This window comes from Acipenser ruthenus, chromosome 2, assembly GCF_902713425.1.
Source record: "Acipenser ruthenus chromosome 2, fAciRut3.2 maternal haplotype, whole genome shotgun sequence".
Taxonomy (NCBI): Eukaryota; Metazoa; Chordata; class Actinopteri; order Acipenseriformes; family Acipenseridae; genus Acipenser; species Acipenser ruthenus.
Genome location: NC_081190.1, coordinates 22517410 through 22539229, shown reverse-complemented (window position 1 = coordinate 22539229; position 21820 = coordinate 22517410). Strand labels below are relative to the sequence as shown.

General features: G+C 36.8%; 1 protein-coding gene across 1 annotated transcript; it reads left to right on the top strand.

Annotated features, from left to right (window-relative positions):
- The first annotated feature begins 6102 nt into the window (after nt 1-6102).
- LOC117971930 (GTP-binding protein Di-Ras2) lies at nt 6103-11899 on the top strand. Its single transcript, XM_058992238.1, has 2 exons — nt 6103-6410; nt 9070-11899. Exon 2 carries the CDS (start codon nt 9100-9102, stop codon nt 9697-9699), a length of 600 nt encoding a protein of 199 aa, XP_058848221.1. The 5' UTR covers nt 6103-6410; nt 9070-9099; the 3' UTR covers nt 9700-11899.
- Nucleotides 11900-21820: the final 9921 nt, after the last annotated feature.

Below are 21820 nucleotides of genomic sequence, written 5' to 3'. Positions count from 1 at the left end.
AATTTACAGTTATCAGCCTTATCCCCAAAGGAGATCAAATCCCTGGCAACAGGGGTATAGTGGAGGTGGGGGTGCGTATATACACACTTTATATTTTAACAGGTATCTGGCAAACAGCTTATCCAATTGCAATGAAGTTTATTAACATTATTTACAGTAAGTTATTAAGAGTATTAGATTCTGGAGCTATGGAGCACAGTTTGTCACACTTACATTTTAGACCTTTATAGAACACATTTTACAACAACAGCACACACACCCCACCCCTCCACCATTACTTGGAATTTTGTGCAACATAAACACACTTGCTGGAATAACGATGTTAGGATGTGTGTGTGTGTGTGTGTGTGTGTGTGTGCGCGCGTGTGTGCGTGTGTGTGTGTGCCTGTGTGTGTGTGTGTGTTATTTGTACACCTCTGCTCACCCATTGTACTGTATCTTCCTGACAAATCTACCGTAATTGATGCATTTCTGTCTGACTAATGTGAAACAAATGACAGCCTCCACAACTTTCTGTCTCATCTTCAAACAAATTGTGTTGGAGTCCATGGGGAAGTGCTGGTGCTTGGCCCTAGCTCTGGGTGCACAATAATGATCCACCTACAGGCTGTGATGCTGATGAGATACAGACACAGTGAAAAAGAGCAATTATAAATTTCACTGGGGAGATCATTTTTACTGAAAGAGGAAAATGTCTTAGTTCATGACTGGTTTCACTGTATCCTGTGATAAACAGGATGTACATGATGTGGCCACTTTGTTAGGATGGGGTTGTGGGGATTGTGAAAATCCCTCCTAACTCTGAAATGCTGCTGTTTATTTCAGTATACTGTAGGAGGCTCACTACCTCCATCCAATGCTTATCTCACTGTGTTGTGCTTATTGATTGACTTCTCAGATGCCACTATCCTCTGCTGCACTTGTATTCCCCTATCAGTCCTCTGTCGCTTTAGACTTTAAGTCTGGGAATTGATTTTAGTTGGGCTCCCAATGTAATTCTCATTTCAACTGTAGATACATCTTTACCTATTTTACTGCCAGCTTATAACAGCAGGCCTTATATACAGTCAATTACCGTAGTCCAGCTACTGTATAATAAACCGACCACACCCTGTGCATGTTTAGTCTTCCAATGTTGTATGGATGGCTTCTCTAGCAGTCACTGGACCATATTTGAAAAGCTTTTTACTCCATCACATTTTCCTAAAGGTAAAAAAAAAAAAAAACAACAATTCTAAAACAAATTTTTTTAAAAAAACTTAAGATACTTCCATGGTTTTAAATCAGATGTCTGAGTTGTTTGTTTCTGATTTAGTAACTTTATCAGGTGAATTGCTCCTAACGATAATTTGGAGTGAAGAGCTTTGAAATTCTAGCCCATTGTTATTATGCGCCCGTAAATCACCCACTACAAATGTTTTGTTGTGTGCATTGTGTCATGTTCAGCAAAAGATCATGTGCAACAATCATTTCTAAACATTTTCTGGACCCAGTATTAAAAAGCTGTACTTCTATTTTCTGAGAGGATAAAAAATATTAACATAATCAGAAATAAGGAAGTGGAAAATGATTATTGTATCTTAAACTACAGAGGTTCTAGTTTTGAAAAATGAACAGGTGTCTTTTTCACATTTCAAAAAACTGGTAAATTACCCTTAGAGTGGCCATTGGTCTTCTTTACAACCAGCACTGGGATTTAAAAAGCATTCTACTATACTGTACACACATGCCTTTGTGACACCCAAGTTGGATCTGGAATTCAATAAAAAAAAATAAAAGAAACATTTTGCAAGTTGCTCGTTGTTGCAGATGGCTTTCTTTTTTTATAGTGACAACGCCTTTTCCTGCCATTCACTTGCTTTGTGAAGCATTTAAGATTGTACCTGCTATTTTTAAATAACTATATTTAGTTCTAGTGTTTTACAGCTGTGTTTCGTCAGTGAACACTGTGCACAGGAAATGGTTACAAGCTGCAAGTAGAGGTATGATGTTGTGTCACATTCTAGCTATCGCACCAGCAGATGGCATGCTAAGACTGAGTAATAGCAGCATATGGTGCCAACCCCTGAAATTATCTCTCAGTTGCATAAATTGGCCAATGGTTTTCAGTTTTATTCACAGACCCCCACAAGCTGGACTGGACTGCAGTATCAAAACACAATTTTCATTTTTATTTTGAATAAGCTTGTTACCCACACATTAACTCTCCTGCCACTGCTTTATTACTGGTTTCTTATTGCTGCCTGCTGTTCGAACAGCCCTTACTGTTGTATATATTACAATACATTGCAATGTTTATGGAGCCTTTATTACTGTTTTAATGCAGTAATGTATAGCCATACTAAATATTATAGGGTCATTTATGGTTTTTTAGTGCTGGCGTAAAATATAAGGTGTTGGTTGTTTATTTTTAAATTATTGATTTTCAATTTGTTGCATTATTAGACTGGATTTTATTTCTAAATGATGATTTAAAACATCTACAGTTTATGTGTTTTTGTTTTGGTTTCAAACAAATATGATTTCCAATAGCTGCTACTGGGCTTTGTTTAGAAGTCTAAAGAATAAACACAAAAAAATCCATCTTATAAACCTTCACATAATGCAAAATATCAATAGCCAGTGGTGTATTTAACATAAGGTTTTACAGTGCATAGCTCCTGCCACAAGGCCTGCAAAACAGGTATATAAACAGATATAATGCCACCTTTGTTATACCCATAACCTAAAACAACATAAAGCACTCCAGTGTATTTCTTTAAAAAAAGAGGAAGCTGCTGCATAGAATTACAGCACAGTCGGCTGTTATTGCGAAATGGATCACGTGCTATCTGTTATCGGGCAGAGCCTCAATGTGGTGTAATCGAGTGCTTGCTGCTGACAGCATTAGCCCTCTGCCTGTGCCCAGATCAGCTAAATTCCACTCTAATGCTCACCAAGGGACCATAAAGGGTTGCATCACACACATCTTATAAAGCAGTACACTCCTCCTCCTCGACTTTCACTGGCAACAGTGATTGAATACCTTGAATGTGTAATGCTTCGAAAACTGCAATAGTATCCCTGTTCATTTGAACACATATTGATTTAAAGCGGTATTTATTGATCATCAGAGACCCTGGAATCTAGTTGATAAGCTGATTGCATCATTATACAAAACGGTACAAAATGGAGTGACAAAATAAAAGGTTCACAGTTTGTATGAGAATGATGCACACCTTTCTAGTGCTTTACTTACCTTGGAGAGATGTACAGTACAGATGAGTTCTACAGCAGCTTACTAAACACTGCCATTAATAATGGGAGGAGTTGATACACTTGTATACTGATTAAATGTATTTGAGTTTACACTAGTAGCAAATAAAGGTCACAGTGTAATAGGATGGGAGATTTAAAAAAAAATCCTATTGATTTGTACCTTGAAATGTGCTTGTGAAAAGCCTACAGACAACTTGCATCCATTTAACACCTTTTCTTCATATCCAACTTTTCTTCATATACTTTTTTTCTATACTATCATACCAAGCTAGAGTTTAATCTGACTACAAAACAGTTATTTCACAAGCACTATGTCAACCTAGTCTATAGCTTTTCCCAAGAGACTGCTGCCAAAGTCTTTAATCAATGTTAATTGTAATGGGGTTATAAAATAGTCAAATGGACGTTTGTTTGTCCACCAAGCACTGCGGCTAAGTCCAAAAGAGCTCTTATCACAACCCTCAGGCAGATGAGGTAAACAAGTGGTGATTATGAATGACCAGAGCTGGATTTGAATCCATAGAGTTCCACAGCTTCTAATTCTTCCAAGCTCCAGTTGTGTAGTGTATCTATCCTTATATCTACTTATCAAACAACACAGGATGACTAGCTTGTCCCATTGTTTCCATATATATATATATATATATATATATATATATATATATATATATATATATACATTTATTACACATTAATTCAGACAGGTGATCTTTGACCTTTGTGTTTGCAGATTGGAATGTAGACTGCAGATGGACCCAGTGGACAGACCCAGTTTAATATTGGAATGAGATTGGGTTTTACAGAATGGTTTAATGGTGCAGATGGAAACATGGCATCATGCCAATCCAACCCTACTGGTGCCAATTGTGTCAAAATGAGTGGTTACATTTTTTGATGTGGACTACTGTCTACTGAAGCCAAGCTGTGGTGGTCAAATTATTCCACATTAGTGCTTTAGCACACTGGCTGCACTGCATAGCCCTAATAGATCTTTGCTGTGATTTACTGCACTTCACCATGATTTTACCAATAGAAGGCCACCTATCCCCTCCCATGCGACATTTCAAATGAAGAATCCCTGATTCCAGCAATCGTACCAACAAAGAGATGTTTCCCATGGGTTTACTTTCTTCACATAGCATTCAGATGCCTACTGCCTATTTACCCATTGCTTACATTGAACACTGCATGTTAGAAATTCCATCACTGAAGCTCTTGGACTACCTTTCCCACCTGAAAACATAGCTTATTGTCGTAATTATTAATTCCCTAATAATAACCGTAACTATGATATCTTACCAGTGCAATGAAGTGACACCTCTAAAACTACAGGGTGAATGATATCATCATCTATGAGTAACAGCTATTTTACCCCTTCTCTTTATGCATTAACTTGTTCCAAGTTATAGACAATTCCACAAGTCGAAGGACATTAATTTCTTTGCAAAGCCATAGAAGCCAGGTGAGAAAGAGATATTATGCATCGTATAAAAACAGTCTGGCACTTTCTCTTATTTCTGGAACAGTAACATGCATCAGAGGTATCTTGCAGCAAACCTGAGAGTGATCTTATTCAGTGACACAGCCCTACTGGTGTTATTGAGTCCATGCATCATATTGATTGGTCTCAGAGTCAAATCCCAGTGGTAACAGTAATTCCAGATTCAGGCAAAGAATATTGTACACCATCTCATATCACTCCTCCACTGGGAGTTTGTTTCAGGAAAGTTTAGTTTTTATTTTGTTGGCACAGTATCTGTGAATTTGATTTCCTCCTGATCCACACCCACCCTCATCTTATATAGCAGTTCTATTAAAAAATCATTTCACACGGATGGGTGCAGAGCACATGCTAATGAATATTTTCTCTGCTTCGCTGTTTGTGAAACAAATCATTAGCATTACCAGATATAAAGCTGCTTTACAATTAAAGAGAATGAACTGGAAAGCAGAAGAGTCTAATTAATCTCAAGAGTCCTGTTTAAACAGTCTATCCTATGATCACCTTTGTAGGACTTTTGATAAAAAATAAATAAATAAAATTACAAAACAAACACTTGACCAAACGTGTTGACCGACTGGCAACTGTAAATTGATTAAATGGGCTGGTCATGTACAAGCAAGGCAAACTTTACTCTTTTTGTTGTGGATTTTCTTTTGTTTAGGGGTCAAGTTAGCATTAATGAACTGCTTGAATGCTTGGGAATGGAGACAATCATTCTCTCACAACATTTAACATATTTATTCTAATATCAACAATATTTCATTTTATATTTGTCAAAGGGACTTAAAGACATTGTGGTAACTGTAAGATACATAGTTTTCACAGTCTAGTGTAATTATAACTCCACAGTTAATTTTGCTCAATCATCTTACATAACAGCAATCCAGTATTTCTGCAATACAGACTTCAACTTCTATGGATCAGTAAGTAAGAATACTAAATTATGCTAATGAAGGCTTTTTAGCAGCTTTCAATTACAAAACTACCAACCTGGTTGCATTAAGTTGACTTCTCATTTTCATTATTATTATTATTATTATTATTATTATTATTATTATTATTATTATTATTATTACAAATATTAGATCAGCATTATTTCATATACTACTCTGTATGTTTCCCTCATAAAATTGAAAGATCAGCTGCAGCTTCAAGATCAGTAATACGTTGTATTACTTTCATGATGTTTACAAAACAATACACAGTAGTGTGGAAAAGATGCATCTCAGTCATTGTAATTCCGGTTATTTTTTCATGTGCACAGTTCTATCTGAAAGAGAATATAAAACACGGACGCTTTTCAAGGCATGTACTGCATAGGCTTGGAATGTTTGACTTGAGCCCTTAGCTGGTGTCGTGCAGAAGGGGAGGCGTAGAACAGCGTTACGTCACTAGGGAGTTATCACCAACAGACGTGAATCTCCCCATCCACATGTCTCTGCGCCTTTAAATATCAGAGAGAGAGCGCAGATGGGTTTGGATGGAAGCACTGCAGACGTAATTGTCGGTGATAAAAGCATGCAATCAGAGGACGAATTTAAGAAAAAGCGAATTTGTTGATTTGGAGCACTTGTAATATGAGATTTGAAGACTAAAATCGCCAATATATATATATATATATATATTTTTCAGTACTGTCACAGCACCGGTAAGTTATTCTGAATCTTTAATGGTGTCGTTTAGTATATTGTTTGTTGTCTTATGAAGCGTAAAACTTCACGGTATTGGATTTATATTACAATCTGATTTGTCTAGCATGGTAATTAAGCTTGTGTTATTTGACCGAATCTGTTGGATTGCAAGTTATCAATATGAAATGGTCTTTGTGTGTGTGTGTGTGTGTATGTATGTGTATGTGTGTGTATATGTATATATATATATATATATATATATATATATATATATATATATAAAAATAATAATAGTTTAGCTTGTCAATTTAAAATGCAATAATTATACGAAATTAGTATAGCAGGTCGTCTTTTTTTCATGTGCATGCATGGACCCGGCCAATTTGTATAAACAAAGTGTATTTTTTTAGACTGGCGGTGATCGGACAATGTTAGAATAAAGTGTTGATTTATGTTTTGTGTTAAAATTTAGCAGCTGTGTTAAGTTTAGTTGCTTTGCCTCGTTGAAAAGCAGTGGATGGTAAAAAGCACAGCAGTGCCTGCAGGTGTGATTTAATTACTCCGGACGCAGACGCAAGCGACTTCCATAAGATACACATGACCTTTGTATAGGGCAGCTCTTTCAATAAAAGTATTATTCTGAAATATAATACAAAAAATTATAGAGATTAGTGATTATTATAATAATCTTTAATATAGACAGACTCGTACAGCCATTGCGGAAACATTGAACCCCAAGCTCAAGTGTAAGGAAAGATGGGATCAGTAATTTCTTTGTAATCGATTGCTTCTTGTAGTTTGCTAATAAGTAATATTCGTCGTTGTTTAATTGCACTGTGTGTATAATCTCGCGTGATTGAGATCATTTTGTTTCCTCGTGATAACCTGCGTAAGAAATATATATTGTCAAGAGACCAGATGTGATGTGAAGGTCCCAGAGCATTCAGAAAATAAACTACAGTAGGCTGTCGACAGTGTGTGTAGATTTAGTACACATGTCTTAAGTTAAATCCATCCGTTTAATTCTGTTTGATATTCATTTTGACCTTTTTATTCTAGCTAGATTTTTTATTATTATTTCTCAAGTAAATATAGCAGTCACTTTACTCCGCTTTCTTATTTAACTCGGGTACTGCACTTAGCCATATGGAATTGCAAGATGGTCTTGACAGGGTGAAGAGATATCAGATTAGCCATTTATAAACTGTCATTAAATGTTAAATTACCAGAAGTGTTGCAACTCATTTAAAACTAGTGCTGAGACGAACACGGAATTTTCATGTTCGGATATTCACTCAAATTAAATATTCGTTCAGATATTTGTTCGTTTTCAAAAAGTAATAAAAGCCATTATATTGCTCAGAACGCAGGAAGAGACAGCATAGCAGCAGCGCGGGCAAGGGGGCGTGTCCCGTGTGTCTTATTTTACAGCAAGACGTTACAATGTGTAACGTTAAAGTTGAAAAATATCCCAGGAGTAAAGAATATGTTGTGTAGCCCGTATTTACCCAGTGAATTCACTACAAAACAAAGAATGCCAAATAGCAGTTAAAGTTAAACGTTGTTTTGTTTATTCCTGGAATAAATAGTACATAATGTTGACACCGCATTCCCCCGCCCCCATCCCTTGCCATTGCCGTTTCTTCGCAGTAAACAGTGGCCGTAGACACGTTTTCATAAAGTAGTACCGTCCTAAATGTAATAAAGTATTACATTCCACATAAGTCACAACAAATAGTCTACATATAAATCAAAACATTTCCAGCAAGCTGGGCACTGTTTAAGCGAGACATTTCAAAATAACAGGCTTGCCTTTTTTTCTGTCCCATGAGATTAGCAGCAGAACGCGTTTTTGACCCAGATGGCCTTCCATAGAGATCAGTATGCATGCACGAGCATAATCTGGTTTTACCTTTTGCTGTCACTTTTAAATAGAGGCTCAAGACCAGCTGTGTTGATCTTGTGGTATATCATATCACACAGAGCTAATTTTCATTTGCCATTTTTGAAACTGTTGCACAACTTCTGGTAAGGCGGTAAATAAGTGCAAGGTATTTGTCATTTCTAGCGAATACCAACATCAGATTTTTGGATCCCAATACGTGTCAAAAAATATTCAGATATTTATCCCAGCACTGTTTAAAATTGTAAATGCTGTAATTAAATGTCAAGGATTCTGTAATTCCAGTTTGAACACATTTTAACTTTATATTTAAGTAGATGGTCGACATCATTGTTGTGTATAGGTAGGTGATATATTGAAGCCATTAGTCTTAAGTATTGCACCACATTAATTTCTGTAGCGGTTTGTGGTGCATAGATTAGTGGTAGTGACAATTGCAGCAGTGGTGAAGTGCTAATACTATAACCATATGACATTAACTATACTATAATGGAATCGTTTCGAGGTGCTCTTAGATGTGTACAGCTGCATCTGAAAACAAATGGTGTTGCCTATTTAAAATGCAGCACTTTTGGATGCAGTAACTTTGCAGTACTATTACAAAATGCCTGCAAATGCAGTTCAATGCTGTACTTTACTGCAATTAACAAATACTGTATTTCTGCAACTGAACATAGTAGTAGTAGTTTTTATAAGGGTTTGAACTCACAAACTTAAAAGTAAATGCACCTTTTGGCATCCTAGGATTTATAGTTGTGTTCTGTCTTTTCTAGGTTATTACCAAATCTTTCAGAAGAATCATCATGCCTGAGCAAAGCAACGACTACCGAGTGGTGGTGTTTGGAGCCGGAGGAGTGGGCAAGAGTTCCTTGGTTCTGAGGTTCGTGAAAGGGACCTTCAGGGAAAGCTACATCCCTACGGTTGAGGATACCTACAGGCAGGTGATCAGCTGCGATAAGAGCATCTGCACCTTGCAGATCACAGACACCACTGGAAGCCACCAGTTCCCAGCCATGCAGCGCCTGTCCATCTCCAAGGGCCATGCATTCATTCTGGTCTTCTCCATCACCAGCAGGCAGTCCCTGGAAGAGCTAAAGCCAATATTTGAACAAGTCTGCCAAATCAAAGGGGACGTGGAGAGCATCCCTATCATGCTGGTTGGGAACAAGTGTGATGAGACTCAGAACCGTGAAGTGGAGACTAGTGATGGAGAGGCCATGGCCAAGAAGTGGAAATGTGCCTTCATGGAGACCTCGGCCAAGACCAACCACAACGTCAAGGAGCTGTTCCAAGAGCTGCTTAACCTGGAAAAACGCAGGACTGTCAGTCTCCAGATTGACGGGAAGAAGAACAAGCAGCAGAAGAGGAAAGAGAAGCTTAAGGGCAAATGTGTGGTCATGTGAAGCTTGTAGATAAACAAACCTCTGTGGATTTCACATAACTGAACTTTATTACCATGATGACCTGATGATGATGACCACCACCACCACCAACAACAATAACAAAAGTACTTGTAAATCAAGCTAAAAGGAGACGGGAGCTGTGTTGCTCAACCTATGTATAACCTTATTTAATTTAATGCAGGACAAAAATAAGCACCAGTTCCTCTGCCTCTGCACAGAAAGGCTTTGCATTAATCGATACTGTTAAGTGCAACAGAGGGAAAAATAAACTCACGGGCAAGTTTGCCATAATGCAAAAGATCAGATTACAACAGCAGCCACCCTGCCCCAAACACACTTTTGTTTGATCGTATGAACCAGTTATATCAAAGGGGGTGTAGAAGTCATCCATCCATCTGTAAATAATGTAACACCTGCCACTTATGACTGAGGAGTAGATGAGATGTTTGAGAAACTGAACAGAGCAACCCTGTTTCTAGAACTGTTTGACGGAACAGAACGAAACGTAGGACATCTTAGATTTAAAACCCCTTTTACGTCGTTTTCAGTAATACTGTGGTAGGTTATAATAGCAATACTTGTGAAGGGCTGGTGAGCTAAGCATCTGTTTGGAAAGGTGTAAATAACTGGTCATACAGGAGGATTTCAGAACTTTGTTTTGAAAATGTTTTTGGATTGTTTTTATCCTCCCCCAAATATATATTTTGTACAGCTGCATAACATTAAATAGTATTCATATTTTTTTTGTGAAACTACTAGAAAATTGTGAGCAACCACCCTACTGATGCTTATACAAAAGTGCCCAAAATGCAGAGGCACTGATGCTTTATACAATGTCATATGTGAATGTTGCTGTAAATTTGCAGCTTTTACATAAAGTGAATGAAGATAAAAATACAAGCACATATATTTGTTTATTTTCATGTATATATATATATAATGACAGTACAGATTAACATTTGCAACAAATTGCATCTAAATGCAATGCTAGAAAAGCCCAATAGTTAATTTTGCTAATGATAGACGGGGACTATGACTAAAACAGAGCTGTAGTTTCTGTGAATAAGGAACCACAGCCATAAGCAGGCAATAACAACAAGGAAGCTTTGGTAGAAATTAAACTAACAAAAGTGCTGTCACAGGCTTATTTTTGACTCAAACTTTGGTATATAAAATGATGGTAGTTATCAAACAGAGCAGTTTAAGACAGCGGTAAGTGATAAGAAGCATTTGCTGATGTTTAGTCCATCAGTATGCTTTTTCCTGATGCTTCAGGGAATGGAGTTCTCGATTTAACAGCAATAGTACATAGATTAGCTATTTTATTTTTAGTGATTTTATACACGCATTTCCTGAATAGTTAATGTATGAGTTGCCGGGAGTGTCTGTATAGCTCTTTTGTTTGTATTGTTTTCTAGTCAGCTGCCAACGTCAATATATTTCTGTGAATTCTGACTACCAGTAAGGGTACCAGGTATATGCTTTTACTGAAACAACAGCATTAAAGTTGGTGAAGCTGCGTCGCATTTCTCCTTCCATGTATTTAAGGCATTTCTTAATAGCTCTGTAAAGCAAAATAGTAAAGTAATAGAAAAATGAATTATTTATGCTGAAGAAATGAAAAGGGATTTGCCATTTTCATAGATTGAGGGGAATAGCACACCAGTGTATATATTTTTATTGTATGCAAGACCCTGTTTATTCAACAGCTACACAATTCTACTGCTAATTTGTATGGTTGCATTGGGTATCTTTGTAATGTCACTTTCAAACAAAAATAAATACTAATATAATGTATGTGCAACAATGTGAAACAGTTAATGCTTTTTAAATTATATAACGCAACCCAATTTTATTTTTTTAATGTATGTAGGGTTCATTTAGGACATTTATTCTCCAGGAGAAAAAATTAAGAAATTTATATGGACTGGGAAAGTGCTCAAAAGCATGATTTCTACAGTTATTATTATTATTATTATTATTATTATTATTATTATTATTATTATTATTATGTATTTTCTTTTTTATAAAGGATATGCATTGGTTTTAAAAGCTGAAATGGTGTTATTTATCTGAGTTCTAAGGTTTTATTTATATGCCTGTATATAATTCATGTGTGCCTACAAGTTTCTATATATTTTCCAGTTATATCTTGTATGTATCATGCCACTGAAATAAATTAAGTTATGCATTTAATAAATGTGTTTGGGTTATTTTTTTTTTTATTTATTCCCCAATGAATCCAAGCCTCACGTGCATCCATTTCTCATGTATGGTGATGGGTGTTATTCATGGGTGCTGTGTTTTTGTGAAGGAATAAATTACTATTTTATTTCAGATTCATGTCATTTATTTTATATTACGCCTCTGTTTTATTTTTTTTGGGGGGGGGGGTTAACATTATAGATGGGTTTAAAGAAATAAAACATTAACTCGCCAAATACACAGCAGTGTTACAGTATGCATTTACTAAAATGCTACTTTATCATTAGAAGGTGGGTTGCCATGTACTTCAGCACTGTAATGCACCTGCAAAAAGAACAAAAGATTTATTCCACCTTCTGGAAAGAAATAGGTCATTACCATTATTTAGCTCAACCTTGTTACTCTGCTAACCATTGTGGTTTTTAAACCATGTTTATAAACACAAACACATCATGGAATCAGGTGAGATTTGCCACCAGGAGGATGCAAGCATGGAGCGTCTTTTATCTGATTCTATGTAAACTGTCAGTGGAGGGGGGTAAATACACTGTTTGGATTGTCATTTGTAAAGGTCTCTTTTATAATGTACACATGTAAATAGAAGAGGAAATCACAAACACAATTTGTTTGTATTTCTCATACGAACACCAAGATTTTCCACAAGTAAATCCAACATACATTTAATTGAAATGTGTATTTTCTTTTTCTCTCAGTGCAAGAAAAAACACCCTTGTATAGATCGAATGAGAAAGCAAAACAAAGCATTTAAGATCCAAGCGTTCATAACAAAGTGCTCCGTCTTTCACTGAACACCCCATTACACAAAATCTCCAACCAACAAGTGATGCGAGGAGAACCCTCTGCAGGTGAAAAATGCAGTCTACTGTACGTGTGACTCAAATGAGAAACCAATAGGCAGAGTTCTTGCCAGCCTGACTCCTTGTCGCAGGGAAAGATTACTTATATGGGGGAGGGGGGAATGAAGAAGGAAAGAGAATGACTAGTTGAGCAAAACAGCCTCCATTACAGTATGACAGTCTGGAATGACCATTTATTACAAACCAGCACAGCCTTGCTTGGGTCGTCCCAGGTTGTGTTAATGTTTTTTGGTCAAAAAATTATGTTGCAATTAACTGCACATCCAGTCATGTGCCTTTCCTTTGTCTTATCAACATACATCAATTTATTAATTTATTTTTTTGGCATTTTAATCCACAGTAATCCTGGATTTCAGTTCTACCTATATTGTGTAATTTCATTTGTACTGTTTAACTATAATCAGATGAACAGAGCCCGGGGTGTACTCTTTACATGTGTAAAATGTTTATCAAAGGAGAGGACAGCTGTAAATGAGGCTCTTCCCATAGCCTGTTGGCAGCAATGCAATAATGTTTCACGCCTTTAATAAACTTGTTATACTGTCTGGCAAGGTTTTATAAAAAGTGGTGCAGTTGTAATACTACGATCTGCTTTAAGAGGACCCCTGTGACAAAGGTGGCCTAACATATTCCCCTGAAAATATATTGCATTTTCATTCGTCCATGGATTGCAAGATTGGCTGCGCAGACCTGTACTAACATCACTAAAATCAATTGAATACAGTAGGGGTGCCTTAATGCTGGTGTTGTGAACATCAATAAAAACAGCTGAATACCATGTATTGAGGACAGCATTATCCCAGTATTAGCGCCTAAGTTAATAAGATCAGTTGTATAGTGTTTTGCAAGAGCTTTGTCATTAGGCTGGCTTAGCTATAGTTGTTTTTCAATACTATTCCACATTCTGTGGCTTTAGGTTATAGGGACCTACATTTTCATCATACTGACACCTGTAGTATTTTAAAATCAATATCTCTGACAGTGTGTACAGAGTGCTACTTAAAAAGTTATTTGCATTGCCTTTTTTGTCTCTGAATAAGAAGCTGCACACTGCAGCACACAGTGGAGTGCCTGTTTATGGCAACTGGACTGTATTTGGCATTGCAGTTGGACCTGCGTGACAGCCCAGTAATTGTACTGAAGATCAAGCTCTCAAGGATTTGCACTGACATCAAATCTCTCTGAGCAAGAAGCTGTCTCTGAAGTGACACGGTAAGTGTTCCCCTAGAGGAATTTAAAATGCCCTTCTCGACATTCAAAAGGGATCTCGATCTCAGTTCCAAGTGCACACACACAAACAGGAGAAAAATCAATAGCATCCTTTGGAAAATGTAAGTAACCTTTGCAACAAAAAAAGACACTCTGCAGGGAATCAGCAACTGTAGGGGGATGTTTTCCAACATGACATATTCTAACACCGCCCTTCTCCTCACAGATTTAACAAAAACACTTTTTGATTTTGTCAATCAGTAAAAGCTTATTGCTGATTAAAATTGCATGGATTAATGTTATTCTCTATGCACAGTATTTTCCACATGGATGATAATGCTTTTCCTTTCTACACTTAAGCTGTGCTTAAAGGCCATGTTACGTGTATACCCCCTGGTCTCTTCTGTAGGAATGCAATGCTGTATATTTGATTCACTCAGTATTGCATTTATCTGTGGCTGCTATCCTTCTCACTAAATGTTTGTAAAACACTGCAGGCTGAAAGCAAAGCCCTGGTTAATTGGTGGTTACACTATAGATTTGATTTTCTTTTTGGAGAGAAAAGTATATTCAGCATGCCATACTGTTTCGTGTACTGTGTAAACCTTCCACTATGTAATTTAACAAATCCTGCTTTAGCAGACTGTTAGAGTAGACTTTAAAGAAATGCATTGTATGAATAATAATCAACCAAACTAAAAATGTATTAGTAGCAATCACAAATGATGTGGGATGAAACATTGTTTGTAATAATAAAAACATTGTTTGTAATAATAAAAACATTGTTTGTAATATCTAATATGAAAAATGGGCATCATTGCCAGTCTAATAATGATAGCCTTTGGAAATATTCCGCTATAGGGACAGTAGCTAACACCCCCCACTTATTCCATAATTTCGGAGCTCTACAAGAAAAAGCCCTACCTCCCGTGTTGCTTTTGTTGACCCTAGGAATAACCAGCACTACGCATCTTGTGATCTCAGAGTGTGGTTTGGAAGATATGGGGTCAGTAACACCTGCAAATAACTGAGTGATAATCCATTCAGGGCCTTGTAAATTAACAGCAAAATCTTAAAATCAATTCTATACTGCACTGGGAGTCAGGGGTAATATGTTCACGTTTCCTGGTTTTAGTCAGAATTCAAGTGCCGGTATTCTGAACAAACTGCAAGCGGGATACCACACGTAATTGGTCTAATTTTGGCCATATTTCTCAAATGGCAAAAAGATACTTTAGTAACTCCCCTAATATGAGTCTCAAATGATAGATCAGGATCAAAGATGACCCCCAAACTCTTAATTTCTAGTTTACGTTTTTATGAGAGACTGCAAGGGTCGAGCTCATGTAATCCCACATTTCCTTTTAGTTGGTTCTGTGATCCCACTAGCATAACCTCTGTTTTATCTCATTTCAAAATTAGAAAATTCTGTGACAGCTAATGCTTGATGTCTATAAGGCAAGCAGCTAATAACACCCAGGCAGAAGAAATTCCTGGCTTTAGGGACAAATATAGCTAGGTATCATCAGCACAGCAATGGAAGTTCACTCCGTGTCTGCGTATTATGTCACCTAATGGTAGCATATATAATGAAAACAAGGGACCTAGAATGGAGCCCTGTGGAACACCACAGAAAACTCCCAATAATGCTGATTTTACCTCCCCAATAGAGACGTACTGAAACCTATCGGAAAGATAAGATTTGAACCACGATATGACAAGACCAGACAGTTCTACTGTGCTTTCAAGATGATCCAGTAGGATGGAATGGTCTACAGTATCAAAGGCAGCACTTAGATCTAGAAGAATTGAAACTGATGGAAAGCCTGAGTCAGAGCTTATCAGCAGATCATTCACAACCCTGACAAGGGCCGTCGTGGTACTGTGCAGCACAAAAACCAGACTGAAACTTCTCGAATATACCATTAAGAGTTAGAAATATTTGTACTTGAATTGCAACAACTCTCTCTAGAACCTTATCTAAGAATGGTAGGTCGGATATTGGCCTATAGTTATTGAAGACTGTCCAAATTGTGTTTCTTAAGCATAGGCTTTACCACAGCTACCATACGTGCTGAGGGAACTATACTAGATGAAAGTGAACCATTTATCATTTTTAAAATGTGGGTATTAATAACATCAAGAACATATTTTAATAGTGTTGTAGGAATAGGATCAAGAGAGCATGTAGTAGCTCTTGTATGTTGAATTAGCTCTGTCAGTTCCTGCAAGGTAATCAAAGAAAAAGACCCCATAGTAGCCTTAATAGGTGTCTGTGGAATCTCATTTCTGATGTCTAGTATTTTATTTTTAAAGAAATGTAAGTAGTCATTGCAGCTGTGAGAGGAGCCAATGTCAAGGGTACAATTATTAGGGGAAGGATTCATTAATGTATCTAGGGTAGCACAAATAAATCTATGATTATTTTTATTTGTTTCAATTAAATTAGAATAATATGATGATCTAGCCAATTCCAGAGCCTTCCTATATTTAACCAGGTGGCCCTTCCATGAGATGTAATGAACATGCAGTTTAGATTCCCGCCATCTCTGTTCTAGTTTACGACTGTCATATTTAATTTCAGAACCACGGTGAGTTTTTTTTGATTGGCGCTACAGTATCTAAGATACCAGTCAAGGTGGTGTTGTAGGCATTAACTAGCTCATCTACTGATAAGGACTCAGAGAGTGGCTCAATACTGAGCTCAATACATCAGAAAGCTTAACAGCAGTTGAAGAATTAATTACCTGGGATTTAAATGTATGGTCCACAGTCTTTGTAGATACTGGCAGATTCACCTCAAAAAGAATGGAAAGATGATCAGAAATAGTAAGATCTAGGGTTATGACGTTCATAACAGATAAACCATGAGAAATTACCAGATCTAAAGTATAGCCACGATTATGCGTAGGACCTTTGGCATGCAGGACATAATCTAAGGAATCCAGTAGCCTGAAAAATTCCAAGGAGTTAGAATCAGAATCAATGTCAACATGAAGGTTAAAATCACCCAGTAAAAGAATCCTGTCAGAAATAGCGGGTTTGACTTAGGTGGTCGATAAATAATTACAATATGAATAGGTAATGGACTGTTTAATGTTAAGGTTAAAACTTCAAAAGATGAATAACCTTCAACAATTTCCTGTTTGATTCTAAGTTCACTACAGAAAACAGTAGCAAGTCCACCTCCCCGGCCACTAGAGCGAGCTTTCTGGAAAAAAGAATCGTTAGGTGGAGAAACCTCAATCAGGGAAACATTGTCATTGAGTCCAAGCCAAGTTTCAGTTAAAGAGAGAATATCAATGTTGTAATCCATAATAAAATCCCTAATTAACGGAGCCTTATTAAACAGAGACCTGACATTAAATAAACCTAGACGTAAATTGGTCCAGTCAAGAGCATGTGATTGAGCAGGGGTAATAGGAATTTGACGAAGGTTACTGTAGCACACACCTCTGTGTTTACTCAGCGGGTAGCGGGAATGCAGGATACTTTATCCTGAATTTTACATGCCTCTTTAGATTCCCTCCCCTCCCCAGTTCCTAGTTTAAATACCTTGCTAGGTAATGTTCGATGTTATCAGCTAGACTGCTTGCCCCTGACCTATTTAGGTGCAGTCCATTTTTCCTGTAATATCTACAAGATATGTATAAGACCTACTTTCAGGTCAGCAGCCCTGTACCACAAGCAGTGCTACAGCTGCTGCTTGACTATAAGGAACCCTGAATATAAAAGCAAGAAGGCCCGCAGCTCACTTAACCCCGCTGGGGTTGAAATCCCCTGCAAAGGGGGTACAGTCGAGGTGGTCGTACAAATGTATACACAGCTTTGAATTACAGCCTTGGAATAACAATACAGTAGGATTAACATTTTTCCTTGTGTAAGTATTCTCATTAAAATGTATATTTATGCAAAAATTAGGCATATTTGTTGCCAGCATTGTTTCAATTTAAAGGTTGTTTACAGGGGCAGTCTATTTATGTTTTAAAAGATCAAAAGATTTAAGTGACTCGAGATCTAATAGCTTTGTGGCAATTATCCTTTTGAGTGCCTGCCCAAAGACATTTGTATTGTTACTTGTTTAGTTTTATGAAGAGCCTCAGCATTTTAATGTGCTAATAAATGCTAATTAAAACAAAATGCTGGCCCAGTACCGTAGGTGAGTATGAACCTGATCAGAATGCAAAATATCTATACGATGCATTGAATATAAAACCACGGATGACTGATGCTCAGCTGATTCAAGGGAGACATCGGTTCTGTAACCTTTGGTGGGGGATTACACATAAATCACAATATATTACAAAAAATCCTGTGACATCTGTAGACAGCCAGTGATGTCAAGTAAAATCTTGACGAACAATCATAGCTCTAGATTAATAGGAAAATAAAGCTATGGGCGTTTTTTCCTCTTGGAGAAATCTCTTTGGTAAAACATAGAGGAGCAATCCCATTATAAATCATTATTAGACTGTGAAATTGGGATCTAGGATATGTAAAACTGTCATGTGCGGCTGCATGTGTATGTATAACATGCTTGCAAATTTGTAATGCATATTCATCAGACATAAAAAGTTAAGCTGGAAATACACACTCACACACTACTGCTCATGGTAATAATGCTTAATTTCACTAAACGGTTTATGTCAGTTGAATGGGTGGAATGGAAGGAAATGTGTCAGTGTAAAAATGTGAACACTGTCATCTGTTTTTGAGGCACTCTCTAAAGTTCTTAAAGTACCCATCGATCTTCCCCACTTACAGCTCTCTCTGGTGCTGTGCCCAGTGATACGTTCTTAACAAAGCTACAATCTGATGCCCTGATTGTGATAGTCTGGAAGCAAGCTGCCCCACCCTGTCACGTATATTGGGTTAGGGATCTTCTATATTTCATGAAACTGCAAAAAATCTAATACTCTGAGGGGATCCAGGGAACAATTCTTCAAGCTATGGTAACCTGTTCTGCTGTATATGACCAACTCAGGCTGACTCTAATCCCATAATTTTATAATCTTCTGTCATTGACTCTCTCTCTTCCTTCTTCTCTTCTATTCCCTTCCTTCTCTTTCTTCCTGTTTTTTTTCTTTCTTTAGTTTTTCTTGAGATAAGCTTGTTTTTCATCTGCCATTGCCATATATTAATGAACATTCAATTAAAAAATATTTAAATACAATTCACCAGAACAAAGGTTCAGTAAATCTGTAACACATAATCAATTATTTTTTCCTTTTTTTGTATTTGATGCATTGATGGTTTTGTAAATGTATATACAGGTGTATTAATGATTTTGTTATTTCTTCTAAAACAGTGAACCCCTAACATTAATTAAAGAAGAGAAAGACAGGCTCTGCAGGAGGGTAGCAACCAGGCAGCGTTGAGAGCTGCATACATGGCTTTGTATCGAGAGGTTACGAATTAGTTGCCCAACAAAAGGTTGAATTATTCCTATGTAGTCTGGAATTAAAACTCTGGGGCATAAGGCAAGGTAAATCCCACATGGAAACAAAACGATCGCCAAGGAGACCAGACGATGACTCACACACACACACACACACACACAAAAACGTGTCCTCCACAACTCTGCCTGATATCAAAACACAATTAGAATTCATGGAGAAATACTGTACAGATTTTGTTTTGTTTTTAATATTTAAAAAATATTTTGAACAAAATGTCACTGTTTAATAATTACCTTTGGGAGGAATTTGATACTGGCCCAAACGTTTGAATTCACAACACCAACATATAAAAGAAGAACACATTTAAAAAGAAATCTGCACTGGTCTTTTACTATCTCTGTTGAGGATGAAATCCCCTGAGAAGGGGACACTTCATGTGTTTCCACATATCTGGAGAACCACTTGCCTAATTGTAATGAAACTCTGTATTAACATTACTTCTCATAACTTATTGAGAATCCAGGAGATATATGGAGATGTTCATCCTGTATTTCACAATTACATTTTGCATAGATCCTGATAGCTGCTTATCAAATTGTGATTTAAACATTTAATTTCCAGTTATTATTCTATACTATTTGGTAAATACTGTTGATGTATGGCATGGTCAGCAATTATTTCATTATACTGATTTCATGCTCTAATTTTTAATTTACAGCAGTGACAAGGGATGTACAGCACGCTTTGATTTACCAAAAATTGGATTTGGTAAATCAACTGTGTCAATATTGTATAAGTAACACACGGCTCAATTCACATATGAATATAGTGAACTCTTTAGCACCTGGCACAACCAGACTCACTGTTTCCTAAAACAAAATGGTACCTATATTTTCCAGGGTTGTCTTAAGATCAGAACTCAGGGAAAGCAAGGGCAATTGGGGTCGACATCTCCTTACTATCTGAGGTTACTTGAGGCATTCCTCAGGGTTCTGTTCTTGAGCCAATTTTATTTTCATTATATATGCTGTCAAAAGATCCAAAAATAAATAAAAACATAGATCTGTCCGCCTTCACAGAGGATAGTTTCCCATACTCTCAGAAAACTGAAATGAGGAATCTGGGTGTAATTTTTGACCCTGACCTCTCCTTTGAGCCACATATTCGGAATATAATTAAAGTATCTTTCTTTCACCTTAGAAATATTGCCAAGGTGAGGAACGAGGCTGAGAGACTGATGCATGCCTTCATATCTTCTAGGATTGATTACTGCAATGCCCTGTTCTCTGGAATTCCAAACTGTGTTCTGTCACGATTGCAGCTTGTACAAAATGCTGCAGCCAGGGTGCTAACCAAAACAAAAAAAGTGTGCACATTACCCCAGTGTTAGCAGCCCTCCACCTGCTCCGTGCTGGCCAGGATTGACTTTAAGGTCCTTCTTATTGCCTATAAAGCCCTAAATGGTTTGGCTCCGGCCTATTTGAAGGATCTTTTAGTCCCGTATGCCCCTGGCCAGCCACTCCGTTCCCTAGATGCAGGGCTGCTATCTGTCCCAAGGATTTTAAAGCAAAGGACAGGTGGTAGAACATTCAGTCATGAACTCTGGAATGCTCTACCATGCACAGTGAGAGACACGCCTACATTGACATTTTTAAAAATAAATTAAAAACATACTTTTATAATAGGGCTTTTATATCTTTATAATATTTCTTTTTTATATAGTTTTATTCCTAATTATTTGGTTTGAGTTCCTCATCTGTTGCTTTTATTTGCTTTAATTTGAAAATGTTTTCTCTTGCTGTTTTTATTGTTTATATTGTTTTTATTGCACTAAATGTCCTTTTTCACGTTAAAAGCACCTTGGGATGGCTTGCTATGAAAGGCGCTTTATAAATAAAATTTAATTTGATTTGATTTGATCTATACAGAATATTTTAAACCTTGTATTATTTGTATCGGGTATGTAGAGGAATATAAACAAGCCTATTGTTTGGTATTACTATAACTGTCTTAGACTGTTGTTAAAGAAACCACATTTAGAACAGTTTCATGACTATCAAACATGAAGTGTTTGTTTATTAAGTCAAAACAGACAGAGCACTCTTTAAATAACTGCAGTGTGTACCTGAAATATGATGTGGTATTTTATAAACAAAAAAAACAAAACAAAAAAAATATTATATATCCTTCTCAATCCCTGTAATTGTGTTTATTGATGTTGGGATTTAAATAAATAATTGAAATAAACATAGATGTTTGTGTACTGGAACCCAGAATGCAGGATGCTTCCACTTAATCTCATCTTTAAACTGTAAGATATAGGCCAGACACGGCTTTTTATTTGGCCCAGACAAATATTCACTGCAGATGCTTACTTATTTATCTTAACTATCACATAACCATGATACCATAAAATGCAAAACACTGTAT